Source organism: Pseudophryne corroboree, chromosome 2 (genome assembly GCF_028390025.1).
Source record: "Pseudophryne corroboree isolate aPseCor3 chromosome 2, aPseCor3.hap2, whole genome shotgun sequence".
In the NCBI taxonomy this organism is placed as follows: Eukaryota; Metazoa; Chordata; class Amphibia; order Anura; family Myobatrachidae; genus Pseudophryne; species Pseudophryne corroboree.
Window position 1 is genome coordinate 540428785 of NC_086445.1, and position 16917 is coordinate 540445701.

Here is a 16917-nt window from a genome sequence, read left to right on the forward strand (position 1 = left end):
GCACTGCACATCCAGGCTGAGGCGATTGCTGGTTGCAGTATAACACCAGTATGTGTGTAAATACCTTTTAGGATGCCCTCCTGCTTTCTATCAGCAGGATCCTTAAGGGCGGCCATCTCAGGAGAGGGTAGAGCCCTTGTTCTTACAAGCGTGTGAGCGCTTTATCCACCCTAGGGGGTGTTTCCCAACGCACCCTAACCTCTGGCGGGAAAGGATATAATGCCAATAAAATTTTTGAAATTATCAGTTGTTATCGGGGGAAAACCACGCATCATCACACACCTCATTTAATTTCTCAGATTCAGGATAACTACAGGTAGTTTTTCCTCACCGAACATAATACCCCTTTTTGGTGGTACTCGTATTATCAGAAATGTGTAAAACATTTTTCATTGCCTCAATCATGTAACGTGTGGCCAAACTGGAAGTCACATTTGTCTCTTCACCGTCGACACTGGAGTCAGTATCCGTGTCGGCGTCTATATCTGCCATCTGAGGTAACGGGCGCTTTAGAGCCCCTGACGGCCTATGAGACGTCTGGACAGGCACAAGCTGAGTAGCCGGCTGTCTCATGTCAACCACTGTCTTTTATACAGAGCTGACACTGTTACGTAATTCCTTCCAACAGTTCATCCACTCAGGTGTCGACCCCCTAGGGGGTGACATCACTATTACAGGCAATCTGCTCCGTCTCCACATCATTTTTCTCCTCATACAGGTCGACACAAACGTACCGACATACAGCACACACACAGGGAATGCTCTGATAGAGGACAGGACCCCACTAGCCCTTTGGGGAGACAGAGGGAGAGTTTGCCAGCACACACCAGAGCGCTATATATATATATATATATATACAGGGATAACCTTATATAAGTGTTTTTCCCCTTATAGCTGCTGTATCTTTAATACTGCGCGTAATTAGTGCCCCCCCCCCTCTCTTTTTTAACCCTTTCTGTAGTGTAGTGACTGCAGGGGAGAGCCAGGGAGCTTCCCTCCAACGGAGCTGTGAGGGAAAATGGCGCCAGTGTGCTGAGGAGATAAGGCCGCCGATAAGGGGGCGGAGCCTATCTCCCGTTTTTCTATGTATTCTGGCAGGGGTTAAATTCATCCATATAGCCCAGGAGCTATATGTGATGCATTTTTTGCCATCCAAGGTGTTTTTATTGCGTCTCAGGGCGCCCCCCCCCAGCGCCCTGCACCCTCAGTGACCGGAGTGTTTAGTGTGCTGAGAGCAATGGCGCACAGCTGCAGTGCTGTGCGCTACCTTGTTGAAGACAGGACGTCTTCTGCCGCCGTTTTTCCGAACCTCTTCTGTCTTCTGGCTCTGTAAGGGGGCCGGCGGCGTGGCTCTGGGACCCATCCATGGCTGGGCCTGTGATCGTCCCTCTGGAGCTAATGTCCAGTAGCCTAAGAAGCCCAATCCACTCTGCACGCAGGTGAGTTCGCTTCTTCTCCCCTTAGTCCCTCGATGCAGTGAGCCTGTTGCCAGCAGGTCTCACTGAAAATAAAAAACCTAAAACTAAACTTTTCACTAAGCAGCTCAGGAGAGCCACCTAGTGTGCACCCTTCTCGTTCGGGCACAAAAATCTAACTGAGGCTTGGAGGAGGGTCATAGGGGGAGGAGCCAGTGCACACCAGGTAGTTCTAAAGCTTTACTTTTGTGCCCAGTCTCCTGCGGAGCCGCTATTCCCCATGGTCCTTACGGAATCCCCAGCATCCACTTAGGACGTTAGAGAAAAGTGTATTTCAGTCACACGTGTAGCTGCAGAGTGCTCACGGCGTGTCTTTGGGTGTGTACGCACTGAGTCTACTTTGTACAGCCAGCGCGGCATTTGTACCCAAAGTACGTACACAGTACGGGGCTTTGTACGCTAGCGGAGTAAAAAGTACGAATGCTAAGGTTTGATCACAGCGGCCGCAGCAGCTCCATTTTAAAGTGTATTTAATGTGTTTTTAAAGTGTTGCTTTTAGTGCTGTATGTAAATCGACGTTTACAGTAGCTACCAGGAAGAAGAGACCATGAGGTGGGAGAATGTGTGCTTAGAAAGTAGAGTACTGGTTCTATTATGTTTGTGTATTTATTATGGTATGTTTAAAATTTCCTGACTATTTATTTATATTATGTAAATGTTTGACACAGCCTATACTATAGACCATCTATAGTGTTAAATATTAATACTGTCTTCTATACAGTTTCCAGTGTATAAAAAGACCAATGTTTACATTAATGTCCAGGTCGTTACTAGGATCATCTACTGCTTCCCCAGACTCCCGCACTTGCTCCAATGTGCCGCACAGTGGGAGATTGTGGAGCATATTTGGAAACCCCCCTCTAGAAATCCTGCGTTTGCCACTGTATACTGTAACCAATAAAGGGAAATGGCTCTGATGATCCCATTTGAATGTACTGTATGTATCTCTGATTTCCTCCCCCCCAAGAATGTAACAGCTGCATAATGGAGGTTAGGTGTAATCAGGGTGATTCTTGGTCTATTCAGGGAGTCAGGGAGACTGCTGCTATTTTAGGGAGTCTCCTCTGGAATGAGGGAGGGTAGGCAACCTTACTTGCCTACCTGACCCTCTCCATGAGGGAGAAAATGCTCTGTTCCTGGACTTTCCTGGTAATGTATGATTGCCATCACCTGTGGTGAAACTCCTTTCTTATCAATTAACTAGCTCACCACAGGTGATGGCAATCATACATTACCAGGAAAGTCCAGGAACAGAGCATTTTCTCCCTCTTGGAGAGGGTCAGGTAGGCAAGTATGTAGGCAACTATGCTGCAAGTTTTTAATACATGCCGCCAGTCTTCAATTTCTTATTGCGGTGATAAATTATAATTATAGGGTATATTAATAAATTTGCTAATGAGTAAATTATTTGATGCGATGGATAGAGACAGAATATCTGAATTTCCTGTGGGTTGTGCATTGTCTGCATCAAATCCAACCACAAAATACAGGGTGAGATTTTTTTAGTCAGCTTAAACATATGTGCTGAATTACAGATGCAGTGTGTAATAGAGTAGAGGTATAATTCTATAATAAAAGTACTACATAAAATTGTTTTCTACATAAAAGTCATCTTAGTATTATTATTATAGATGGAAAGATGCCCAGAAATAGCATCTGCTCCAGTACGTGAGGATTCCCAGGAAGAAACAAACACTTGGCGATAAACCTTAGCTGGCAATGTATAGACCTTTCAAAAGTTCATCATGAGTAAAAGTTGTTAATATAGTTTAGCTCCTTTATGCTACACGGAGGATTAGTTACTTTTTTTATAGTGTTAGGGGGGTTATTCAGGTTTCTTAGCACCATGGCCGGATTAACAATGGGGCGGATGGAGCTGCAGCTCCAAGCCCCCCATTGAAAATAGGCCCACAGACCTCCCTGCAGTGCAGGCAGTAGCCAGTGCTGGCAGGAAAAAAAACATTTCCTGTCAGCACATACATCAGCTCACTCACCTCCGGCTGCCCATTCACCCCCACACCAAACTGGTCAGCTTGTGTCCTGACCGCTTTGTGTTGCAAGGGGCGGGGCTTCGGACGGGCAAGGGGGCGGGACTTCGGACGGGCAAGGGGGCGGAGCCACGTAAATAGTTACGAGACAGCAGCCTCCTGTCAAGACCCTGCCCCTCTTTCATGAGGCATGTTATTGTTGGAAAGCTGCAGCAGGCAAGGTATGCTGCAGCAAAAGCAATCATGTTTTGATGGGCGAGGCTTCAGATGGGCATGGGGGCGGAGCCTCTGAGATATCTCCGAGGCTCCGCCCCCGAACCCATCAGAAGCCCCGCCCCTTGTCCATCCAAACGTAAATGTTTTTGCTGCAGCATACCTTTCCTGCTGCAGCTTCCCAACAATAACGTTGAAAGAGGGGAAGGGTCTTGACAGGAGGCTGCTGTCTTTTAGGAGAGCTGGGTCCCTGGATGTCAGAGCTGAGGGGGCATGCAAACCATGTGAGTAGCAGCCCACACCAGGCCCCGAGGTCTGCTACGTAAGTGGTGTCTATGTCAGTAAGTTTTGAAGGGGGGGGGGGGGGGGGGTGTGTGTGTGTCGCTAAGTAAGTAGTGTCTGTCAGTAAGTAGTGTCAGTAGGTTTTGCGTGTGTGTGTGTGTGTGTGTGTGTGTGTGTGTGTGTGTGAGTAAGTAGTGTCAGTAAGTTTTGCATTGTGTCTGTGTCAGTAAGTTTTGCATTCTGTGTGTGTGTGTGTGTCTGTGTAAGTTTTGTGTTGTGTCGTGTGTGTCAAAATGTTTTGCGTTGTGATTGTGTGTTAGTCAGTCCTGCAAGTGTGGCAGTACGCTCCGGTATGGCGTACCATTAAGAATGTGTCCGCCAGTACGCCATACCCCCGCCACACTGTAAAACACCACCACCAAGCTCCTAGATCTTGCTCGGAGGCGCCGCCAGAACCTTCTTCCTTTTCCAGGAAAAGGACTGCTGGAAGCATGAAGGTGATGTCATCACACTCCCACACCTGGCAGACTGGCAGAGAAAAAGTGACGATGGGGTGCCGGGCCACCGGTGTGTGGGTGGTATTCAGTATACCAGTTGTTGGGATCCCAGCGCACAGTATACCGGCGCCAGAATCCTGACAACCGGCATACTGACACCTTTTCTCCCTTTTGGGGGTCCACGAACCCCCTGGAGGGAGGATAGCGTGGCGCTTACGCGCGCCACTGAGCCCGCAAGGGGCTCATTTGCGCTCACTTTGCTGTTGGGAAGCCGGCAGTCTGGATCCCGGCGCCGGTATGCTGGCCGCCGGGGACCCAGCCGCTGGCAACTCATACTACACCCCGGTGAGTAACTAATGGTCGGGACCCCTCCCCACAAGTACAATAAGGCGGCACTACCAAGTTTTGCTGGTGCAGTAAGATTTATTGATCCAGAATCTTACTAAATAAATCTTACTGCACCAGCAAGACTCGGGAGTGCTGCCTCATTGTACTGTGTCCACAGCTTGAAAAACCGAAGTAGGGCACTGGAGCAAATATTCACATCATAACAGGATGAGTGCTGGGTACACATCTTATATATAATATTTTTTATTCTATAACAAGTGTCACATCCTGCTGTCCTTGTCTCTGTAGTCCGCAGGGACAGGCGGTGTCTGTGCCATGGATTCACATAATATATAACCACTTCACCTAGTGTCACATGGTTACATCCCTTAATGCAGAGGTTCCCAAACTGTGTGCCGTGGCTCCTTGGGGTGCCTTGGGACACTTGCAGGGGTGCCCTGGGTTGGTGGTCCAGGACCAATTCAAATTATTCATGGTCAATATAATAGGCAAAACCAGTGCTGGTGGCTGCCAGTTATAAAATATGTGGCTAAACAGAAGCAAATCTTGTCCCTTACCACACAACTGACCCTAAGGATGACCTATAAACCCGATCTACTTAATGTAATATTTCTTTCTAAAGTTCTCAATAAGAAATTTTTGGCCTAGGGGTGCCGTGAAAAAATTCTGATATTCTAGGGCACCGTGATTCAAAAAAGTTTGGAAACCACTGCCTTAATGACATGTGACCACGCCCACGGCACGCAGGCACAGTACCACTGAGAAAAAAATGCTGTGTGCACCACAGGTGTCAGTAAGAAGTGTCTGTCAGTAAGTAGTGTTTGTGTCAGTACATTTTGCATGGTGTCTGTGTCAGTAAGTTTTGTGTGTGTCAGTAAGTAGTGTTTGTCAGTAGGTTTTGTACTGTGTGTGTGTGTGTCAGTAAGTAGTGTCTGTCAGTAAGTGGTGGGTGTCTGTGTCAGTAATACCCCTTTCACACCGCAAAAATAACCTGGTATAGACTGGGTATATTGCTGGGTCGACACGTTCCGATGTGTGTTGTGAAAGGGGTCATGGGCGAATTTCGGATTGCCTGACCCAGTAATTCAACCCGGGAATAAAGAAGGGTTATTCTCGGGTTAAATACCAGGTCTGGTGCAGTGTGAACGGGTCACCCAGGTCGATGCAACCCGGGACCCCTTCACTGCATAGGGATGATCTCATCTCCCAGCACTGCCTCTGCACCTGATGCCGACTCCATCTCCGCCCACAGATGGCAACCCGAACCGGCAAATTGCCGGGTCGGATTGGCGGTGTGTAGGGTCAAATGCCGGGTCCCACCCAGGAATGGACCCATTTCCAATTCCCAGGTGGGACCCGGCATTGTGATGTGAGAGCGGTATAAGTATTGTGTTGTGTGTGTGTCAGTAAGTAATGTCTGTGTCAGTAAGTTTATCTGTGTTGTGCGTGTGTGTCAGTCAGTAATATCTATCAGTAAGTGTCTGTGTCGGTAAGTTTTGTGTTGTGAGTGTGTGCGTTAGTAAATAGTGTCTGTCAGTAAGTGGTGATTGTGTCAGTAAGCTTTGTGTTGTGTGTGTGTGTGTGTGTGTGTGTGTGTGTCAGTAAGTAGTGTCTGTTAGTAAGTGGTGACTGTCACTCACAAGGCATAGGCCACACCTCCTATTTAGACCACACCCACACCACACTGATCACACCCCCACATCACTAGTCACACCACTGCAGCGCTTGTTACACCTCCTGCCGAGGCACACAATAGGCCCTTCCTAAATTTCAGCTCCAGGCCCATATGGACCTTAATCTGGCATTGGTTAGCACAGTGCACATTAATGGGCAAAAACATGTTGCACTGCAGGGGAGGCAGATATAACATGTGCAGAGAGATTTAGATTTGGGTGGGTTATTTGGTTCTGTGCAGGGTAAATACTGACTGCTTTATTTTTGCACTGCAAGTTTGATTTTAGTTTGAACACATCCTACCCAAATCTAAATCTCTCTGCACACGTTACATCTGCCCCACCGGCAGTGCACATGGTTTTGCCCATTAATTATTTATTTTGGTTTGCTAACAAACCTGAATAAGGCCCCAAGTCACTCACATTAAAAGCATCATGCAGGAAAACTGGACTGTATAAACTGTTGTGGGTAAGAAGCAAAGCCGACCCTCCTACCTTCCTTAAGTAGCGCAAGCCGGGGGCTAAGCATATATGGAGTCTGATAAACTTCTTATTGTACGCTTCATATAGAAAAAGCTGAGCTGTGTAAACATCCACTGTTGTGGGAATAGCAGACAAAGCCGATCCCCCTGCCTCCCTCAGATAGCACAGATGGGTTTTTTATGTGTACGAGTCCACATTAATTTTACTGTTCTGTATGGCCATATATTGTTGAATACAATTATTATATATTACTATTAATGTATTATTAAGTGGTTATTATATTGGTAAACCAATTATGCAGTGCTTCTTAATAAACGACTGCTTATAGATTTTTATTCCCAGGAACAGTATAAACCAAGACCAAGAGGGTTAGTAGAAATATACATGAACTTACCTCAGTCTGGAAGGCAAAAAGCCCTCGGACGACAAAGGGCGCCCTGACAGCCTGCAGTGCCTCTCTCTCCACCAGCACAGATCTTATCATATCTTCTTCCACCACAACTCTTTTCTTAATGACCTTCACTGCAAGCTGCCTTCTGGTGACAGTGTCAGATGCCAGTAACACCTGTACGGTACAGAGAGACGTTACAGAAGCCGGAGGAAAGAGGTATGGCTCATACAGTAACTAATGATAACATTCTGTGTCAGGAGATAAGAGAATGGAAGCACAAATGCCTGGAATGAATAAAATAAGAATTTACTCACCGGTAATTCTATTTCTCGTAGTCCGTAGTAGATGCTGGGACTCCGTAAGGACCATGGGGAATAGCGGCTCCGCAGGAGACTGGGCACAACTATAAAGAAAGCTTTAGACTACTGGTGTGCACTGGCTCCTCCCACTATGACCCTCCTCCAGACTTCAGTTAGGATACTGTGCCCGGAAGAGCTGACACAATAAGGAAGGATTTTGAATCCCGGGTAAGACTCATACCAGCCACACCAATCACACCGTATAACTCGTGATACAATACCCAGTTAACAGTATGATAACAACTGAGCCTCTCAACAGATGGCTCAACAATAACCCTTTAGTTAAACAATAACTATATACAAGTATTGCAGACAATCCGCACTTGGGATGGGCGCCCAGCATCCACTACGGACTACGAGAAATAGAATTACCGATGAGTAAATTCTTATTTTCTCTGACGTCCTAAGTGGATGCTGGGACTCCGTAAGGACCATGGGGATTATACCAAAGCTCCCAAACGGGCGGGAGAGTGCGGATGACTCTGCAGCACCGAATGGGCAAACTCTAGGTCCTCCTCAGCCAGGGTGTCAAACTTGTAGAATTTAGCAAACGTGTTTGACCCCGACCAAGTAGTTGCTCGGCAAAGTTGAAGAGCCGAGACCCCTCGGGCAGCTGCCCAAGAAGAGCCCACCTTCCTCGTGGAATGGGCTTTCACTGATTTAGGATGCGGCAGTCCAGCCGCAGAATGTGCAAGCTGAATCGTACTACAGATCCAGCGAGCAATAGTCTGCTTTGAAGCAGGTGCACCCAACTTGTTGGGCGCATACAGGATAAAGAGCGAGTCAGTCTTTCTGACTCCAGCTGTCCTGGAAACATAGATTTTCAGGGCCCTGACTACGTCCAACAACTTGGAAGCCTCCAAGTCTTTTGTAGCCGCAGGCACCACGATAGGTTGGTTCAGATGATACCACTTTAGGGAGAAACTGGGGACGAGTCCTCAATTCTGCCCTATCCATATGGAAAATCAGATAAGGGCTTTTACATGACAAAGCCGCCAATTCTGATACACGCCTGGCCGAAGCCAAGGCCAACAACATGACCACTTTCCACGTGAGATACTTCAAATCCACGGTTTTCAGTGGCTCAAACCAATGTGACTTTAGGAAATCCAACACCACGTTGAGATCCCAAGGTGCCACTGGAGGCACAAAAGGGGGCTGAATATGCAGCACTCCCTTAACAAAAGTCTGAACTTCAGGTAGTGAAGCCAGTTCTCTCTGGAAGAAAATCGATAGAGCCGAAATCTGGACCTTAATGGAACCCAATTTAAGGCCCATAGTCACCCCTGAGTGTAGGAAGTGCAGGAAACGGCCCAGCTGAAATTCCTTCATTGGGGCCTTCCTGGCCTCACACCACGCAACATATTTTCGCCATATGCGGTGATAATGGTTTGCGGTTACTTCTTTCCTAGCTTTAATCAGCGTAGGAATGACTTCCTCCGGAATGCCCTTTTCCTTCAGGATCCGGTGTTCAACCGCCATGCCGTCAAACGCAGCCGCGGTAAGTCTTGGAACAGACAGGGCCCCTGCTGCAGCAGGTCTTGTCTGAGCGGTAGAGGCCATGGGTCCTCTGAGATCATTTCTTGAAGTTCCGGGTACCAAGCTCTTCTTGGCCAATCCGGAACAATGAGTATAGTTCTTACTCCTCTTCTCCTTATTATCCTCAGTACCTTTGGTATGAGAGGAAGAGGAGGGAACACATAAACCGACCGGTACACCCACGGTGTCACTAGAGCGTCCACAGCTATCGCCTGCGGGTCTCTTGACCTGGCGCAATACTTTTCTAGCTATTTGTTTAGGCGGGACGCCATCATGTCCACCTGTGGCCTTTCCCAACGGTTTACAATCATTTGAAAGACTTCTGGATGAAGTCCCCACTCTCCCGGGTGGAGGTCGTGCCTGCTGAGGAAGTCTGCTTCCCAGTTGTCCACTCCCGGAATGAACAATGCTGACAGTGCTAACACGTGATTTTCCGCCCATCGGAGAATCCTTGTGGCTTCTGCCATCGCCGTCCTGCTTCTCGTGCCGCCCTGTCGGTTTACATGGGCGACCGCCGTGATGTTGTCTGACTGGATCAGTACCGGCTGGTTTTGAAGCAGGGGTTTTACCTGACTTAGGGAATTGTAAATGGCCCTTAGTTCCAGAATATTTATGTGCAGGGAAGTCTCCTGACTTGACCATAGTCCTTGGAAGTTTCTTCTCTGTGTGACTGCCCCCCAGCCTCGAAGGCTGGCATCCGTGGTCACCAGGACCCAGTCCTGTATGCCGAATCTGCGGCCCTCTTGAAGATGAGCACTCTGCAGCCACCACAGCAGAGACACACTTGTCCTTGGAGCCAGGGTTATCAGCCGATGCATCTGAAGATGCGATCCGGACCACTTGTCCAACAGGTCCCACTGAAAGGTTCTTGCATGAAACCTGCCGAATGGAATCGCTTCGTAGGAAGCTACCATCTTTCCCAGGATCCGCGTGCAGTGATGCACCGACACCTGTTTTGGTTTTAGGAGGCCTCTGACTAGAGATGACAGCTCCTTGGCCTTCTCCTCCGGGAGAAACACTTTTTTCTGTTCTGTGTCCAGAACCATCCCCAGGAACAGTAGACGTGTCATAGGGACCAGCTGTGACTTTGGAATGTTTAGAATCCAGCCGTGCTGTTGTAGCACCTCCCGAGATAGTGCTACCCCGACCAACAACTGCTCCCTGGACCTCGCCTTTATCAGGAGATCGTCCAAGTACGGGATAATTAAAACTCCCTTCTTTCGAAGGAGTATCATCATTTCGGCCATTACCTTGGTAAAGACCCTCGGAGCCGTGGATAGACCGAACGGCAACATCTGGAATTGGTAATGACAATCCTGTACCACAAATCTGAGGTACTCCTGGTGAGGATGGTAAATGGGGACATGCAGGTAAGCATCCTTGATGTCCAGTGATACCATGTAATCCCCCTCGTCCAGGCTTGCAATAACCGCCCTGAGCGATTCCATCTTGAACTTTAATTTTTTTATATATGTGTTCAAGGATTTCAAATTTAAAATGGGTCTCACCGAACCGTCCGGTTTCGGTACCACAAACATTGTGGAATAGTAACCCCGTCCTTGCTGAAGTAGGGGTACCTTTACTATCACCTGTTGTGAATACAGCTTGTGAATTGCCTGTAACACTGCCTCCCTGCCTGAGGGAGTGGTTGGTAAGGCAGATTTGAGGAAACGGCAGGGGGGAGACGTCTCGAATTCCAGCTTGTACCCCCCGAGATACTATTTGAAAGATCCAGGGATCCACCCGTGAGCGAGCCCACTGATTGCTGAAATATTTGAGATGAGCCCCCACCGTACCTGGCTCCGCCTGTGGAGCCCCAGCGTCATGCTGTGGACTTAGAAGAAGCGGGGGAGGACTTTTGCTCCTGGGAACTGGCTGTATGCTGCAGCTTTTTTCGCCTACCTCTGCCTCTGGGCAGAAAGGACGCGCCCTTAACCCGCTTGCCCCTATTGGGCCGAAAGCACTGTACCTGATAATACGGTGCTTTCTTTGGCTGTGAGGGAACACGGGGTAAAAATGTAGACTTCCCAGCTGTTGCTGTGGAAACGAGGTCCGAGAGACCATCCCCGAACAACTCCTCACCCTTATAAGGCAGAACTTCCATGTGCCTTTTGGAATCTGCATCTCCTGTCCACTGCCGAGTCCATAACCCTCTCCTGGCAGAAATGGACTAATTTTGGATGCCAGCCGGCAAATATCCCTCTGTGCATCCCTCATGTATAAAAGTGCGTCTTTAATATGCTCTACGGTTAGCAATATAGTGTCCCTGTCTAGGGTATCAATATTTTCTGACAGGGAATCTGACCATGCAGCTGCAGCACTGCACATCCATGCTGAAGCAATAGCTGGTCTCAGTATAACACCTGTGTGTGTATATATAGACTTCAGGATAGCCTCCTGCTTTCTATCAGCAGATTCCTTCAGGGCGGCCGTATCCGGAGACGGTAGTGCCACCTTCTTTGACAAGCGTGTGAGCGCATTATCCACTCTAGGGGATGTTTCCCAACGTGCCCTATCCTCTGGCGGGAAAGGGTACGCCATTAGTAACCTCTTAGAAATTACCAGTTTCTTATCAGGGGAAGCCCACGCTTCTTCACACACTTCATGTAACTCCTCAGATGGAGGAAAAGCTACTGGTAGTTTTTTCTCTCCAAACATAATACCCTATTTTGTGGTACCGGGGGTAACATCAGAAATGTGCAACACATTTTTTCATTGCCTCAATCATGTAACGTGTGGCCCTACTGAAAGTTACATTAGTCTCATCGTCGTCGACACTGGAGTCAGTATCCGTGACGACATCTGTGTCTGCCATCTGAGGTAGCAGGCGTTTTAGAGCCCCTGATGGCTTTTGAGACGCCTGGGCAGGCACAGGCTGATAAGCCGGCTGTCCCACAATAGGTATGTCGTCAAACCTTTTATGCAAGGAGTCGACACTGTTGCGTAATTCCTTCCACAGCACCATCCACTCAGGTGTCGACCCCGCAGGGGGTGACATCACATTTACAGGCATCTGCTCCGCCTCCACATAAGCCTCCTCATCAAACATGTCGACACAGCCGTACCGACACACCGCATACACACAGGGAATGCTCTGACAGAGGACAGGACCCCACAAAGCCCTTTGGGGAGAGAGAGTATGCCAGCACACACCAGAGCGCTATATAACACAGGGATCCCACTATAAATTAGTGTTTTCCCTTATAGCTGCTTTTTATTTATATATATATATATATATATATATATATATATATATATATATATATATATATATATACTGCGCCTAAATTTAGTGCCCCCCCTCTCTTTTTTACCCTTCTGCAGCTTGCAGACTGCAGAGGAGAGCCAGGGAGCTTCCTTCCAGCGGAGCTGTGAGGGAAAAATGGCGCCAGTGTGCTGAGGGAGATGGCCCCGCCCCTTTTCCGGCGGACTTCTCCCGCTTTTTCTGGAATTCTGGCAGGGGTATTTTTACATCTATATAGCCTCTAGGACTATATATGATGTAGATTTGCCAGCCAAGGTGTCTTATATTGCCCTCAGGGCGCCCCCCCCCCCCCCCCCCAGCGCCCTGCACCCATCAGTGACCGGAGTGTGAGGTGTGCATGAGGAGCAATGGCGCACAGCTGCAGTGCTGTGCGCTACCTTGTTGAAGACTGAAGTCTTCTGCCGCCGATTTTCCGGAACACTTCTTGCTTCTGGCTTTGTAAGGGGGCCGGCGGCGCGGCTCCGGGAACGAACACCAAGGTCGGGTCCTGCGGTCGATCCCTCTGGAGCTAATGGTGTCCAGTAGCCTAAGAAGCCCAAACTACCACCAGTTAGGTAGGTTCGCTCTTCTCCCCTTAGTCCCTCGCTGCAGTGAGTCTGTTGCCAGCAGATCTCACTGTAAAATAAAAAACCTAAATATACTTACTTTCTAGGAGCTCAGGAGAGCCCCTAGTGTGCATCCAGCTCAGCCGGGCACAAGATTCTAACTGAAGTCTGGAGGAGGGTCATAGTGGGAGGAGCCAGTGCACACCAGTAGTCTAAAGCTTTCTTTATAGTTGTGCCCAGTCTCCTGCGGAGCCGCTATTCCCCATGGTCCTTACGGAGTCCCAGCATCCACTTAGGACGTCAGAGAAAGTAAGATATGTTAGTCTTGATTACATTGCATTGTCCATGTTGTGGGGTAATTGGGGAGGTCTGGTCACTGCTGTTCTGTGTAGCAGAGGTGAATGGGCGCTGCACACACCTGCCACTGGTGCTGAGTATAGTGAGAGGTCATTATGAAGGAGACCAGATGAGGATAAAGGGCAGCCGTGTGCTTTCCATGCACCCATCCATGATACAGACATACCCTATATATGACATAATGCCCCTGTCCTGTTCCAATCCCCTCCAGTATTGAGTTGTAAGCTCTACTGTGGCATTTGGTCAGGCCTGGCGCTACCCACTCAGCAAAGGAATGCAGAGCAGGTAGGCGCCGAGCTGGAGAGGCACTCTCCCTGCTCTGCGTCACTGCTTTTGTACATGACTGTTGCTGCCTGATGCCGCCGTGCTTGTCACACAGGCAGGGACATAGCCAGAACTTTGTGGGCACCATAGCAACATTTTGAAGATGCCCCATCCCAATGCTTCTAGAGAGACACTTCTCTGCAGAAGTTGTTAAGTTTATGCCCTGTAATAGTGCCCTAGTTCATTTTCTGAACCATAGTAGAGCCTTATTTAATGTTATGCCCCATAGTAGTACCCTTGGTCTTTTTATGAATCGCAGTAGTGCTTTAGGTCACCCTATGTGACATTTCAGAGCTGCCAGTAAACATTATGCTGCACAGTACCCCAAATTCACATTATGATATATAGTGCTCCCTGTTCATATTATGCCTCATTATTGTGCTCCGGTTCATATTATAGAACATTAGAATGCCCTCCAGTTAATTTTATACCACACTACAATAAGCAGGTCTATGTGCATACCTAGATATATTGCAAGCCCCAAGGAAAAAGTTTGAAAGGACCCCTGCGTACCACCCAATGGTGAAAAATTTATATAACACATGTAACTTTGACAGGGAAGGTGGGCCCCTCTCAGCTCTGGGCCCCATAGCAGCTGCAGTGCCTGCACCTATGGTAGCTATGCCCTTGTACACAGGCAGCGGCTACGGCAGCTGTATGAACCACGACATACAATTTACTGAAAATAATAAAATGGTCACCTCTTCTATAGTTATAGAACAGCGGGATGGCCAGACTTCAACAAACCAAACCCCACCCTCCAGTGAGATTGCAGCAAGCTCCACACCCTCTCGCTCCGCAGCGCCTCATCTTGCTGCTATGGCTGGCTTCTTCTCGGTTGCCAGGAAGCCCCCAGTTGCGGGCATTAGTGCACTAGAGGAAACGCGCTCTTGTGGCCGCCAAGGACACAGACAGGCAGCGCAGAAGATAGAAACACTGCATCCTGATCAGGTGGTCGTGGCTCCAAGTGCTGTGCAGCAGCTCAGGTCACTGGGCAGAGGGAGGGAATGGGGCACAACACCCACAAGTCACATGGTACCCAGTTTCATTCTGCTGTAACATCTGCTGTATTGCCGAGTTCTTTTCAGAACTATTTGTTGGCATTAAACATCATCCGACTCTCCTGCCTACGGATTACTTCCTCTCACTCCTACCAACAAGATTTTTCACGTGCTGCACCGCTTCTCTAGAATTCCCTACCTCTCCCCCTCAGACTCTCCACCTCTCTACAAAACTTCAAATGGGCTCTCAAAAACCACTTCTTCACCAAACCCAGCCAAATCTCATCCTAACCCTCTGTTCCACCCTCGCTATGTACCCCATCTGTGTCACCACTACCCTTTAGAATGTAAGTTCTCACGAGCAGGGTCCTCTTCCCTCATGTGCTTATCCTTTTTCTTACTTTAATAATCTTCAACTGCATCAACTCCAGCAGTCTTCTGCCACCTGATACTTATTCATGTGCTGATGTAGCTATATTTATTTACCCTGTACTTGTCCTATATTGTCGTCAACTGTAAGTTGCTGTTTTCCTGTTTTGATTATTTGTTTATGTACTCTGTAATTGGGCGCTGCGGAACCCTTGTGGTGCCATATAAATAAAGGATAACAGTGGCAAACGCAGGATTTTCATGGGGGGGGGGGGGGTTTCCGTACGTGTGTGTGTGTGTGTGTTTGTAACTGAGCAGCCAGCACACTGCACAAGATGTGTGTGTATGTATGTATGTATGTATGTATGTATGTATGTGTATAATATATATATATATATATATATATATATATATATATATATATATATATATATATATATATATATATATATATATATATATATATATATATATATATATCTATCTAAAATAAGATTTTACTCACCGGTAAATCTATTTCTCGTAGTCCGTAGTGGATGCTGGGAACTCCGTAAGGACCATGGGGAATAGCGGCTCCGCAGGAGACTGGGCACAATTAAAGAAAGCTTTAGGTCACCTGGTGTGCACTGGCTCCTCCCACTATGACCCTCCTCCAAGCCTCAGTTAGGACACTGTGCCCGGACGAGCTGACATAATAAGGAAGGATTTTGAATCCCGGGTAAGACTCTTACCAGCCACACCAATCACACTGTACAACTCGTGATACAATACCCAGTTTAACAGTATGAAAACAACTGAGCCTCTCAACAGATGGCTCAACAATAACCCTTTAGTTAACAGTAACTATGTACAAGTATTGCAGACAATCCGCACTTGGGACGGGCGCCCAGCATCCACTACGGACCACGAGAAATAGATTTACCGGTGAGTAAAATCTTATTTTCTCTGACGTCCTAGTGGATGCTGGGAACTCCGTAAGGACCATGGGGATTATACCAAAGCTCCCAAACGGGCGGGAGAGTGCGGATGACTCTGCAGCACCGAATGAGAGAACTCCAGGTCCTCCTCAGCCAGGGTATCAAATTTGTAGAATTTTGCAAACGTTTGCCCCTGACCAAGTAGCAGCTCGGCAAAGTTGTAAAGCCGAGACCCCTCGGGCAGCCGCCCAAGATGAGCCCACCTTCCTTGTGGAATGGGCTTTTACTGATTTAGGATGCGTCAGTCCAGCCGCAGAATGCGCCTGCTGAATTGTGCTACAAATCCAGCGAGCAATAGTCTGCTTAGAAGCAGGAGCACCCAGCTTGTTGGGTGCATACAGGATAAATAGCGAGTCAGTTTTCCTGACTTCAGCCGTCCTGGAAACATAAATTTTCAAGGCCCTGACTACGTCCAGTAACTTGGAGTCCTCCAAGTCCCTAGTAGCCGCAGGCACCACGATAGGTTGGTTCAAGTGAAAAGCTGATACCACCTTAGGAAGAAACTGGGGACGAGTCCTCAATTCTGCCCTATCCATATGGAAAATCAGATAAGGGCTTTTACATGACAAAGCCGCCAATTCTGACACACGCCTGGCCGAAGCCAAGGCCAATAACATGACCACTTTCCACGTGAGATATTTTAGATCCACGGTCTTAAGTGGCTCAAACCAATGTGATTTTAAGAAACTCAACACCACGTTGAGATCCCAAGGTGCCACTGGAGGCACAAACGGGGGCTGAATATGCAGCACTCCCTTCACAAACGTCTGAACTTCAGGCAATGAAGCCAGTTCTTTCTGGAAGAAAATCGACAGAGCCGAGATCTGTACC

General features: G+C 48.1%; 1 protein-coding gene across 1 annotated transcript in view; it reads right to left on the minus strand.

Moving 5' to 3' along the window:
* LOC135034577 (protein kinase C delta type-like) overlaps positions 1 to 16917 on the minus strand; it is a 112724-nt gene that overhangs the window by 61465 nt on the left and 34342 nt on the right. Inside the window, exon 3 of the mRNA XM_063954271.1 lies at positions 7354 to 7524. Coding sequence (XP_063810341.1) covers positions 7354 to 7524 — 171 coding nt within the window. The remainder of the gene's footprint in view (positions 1 to 7353; positions 7525 to 16917) is intronic.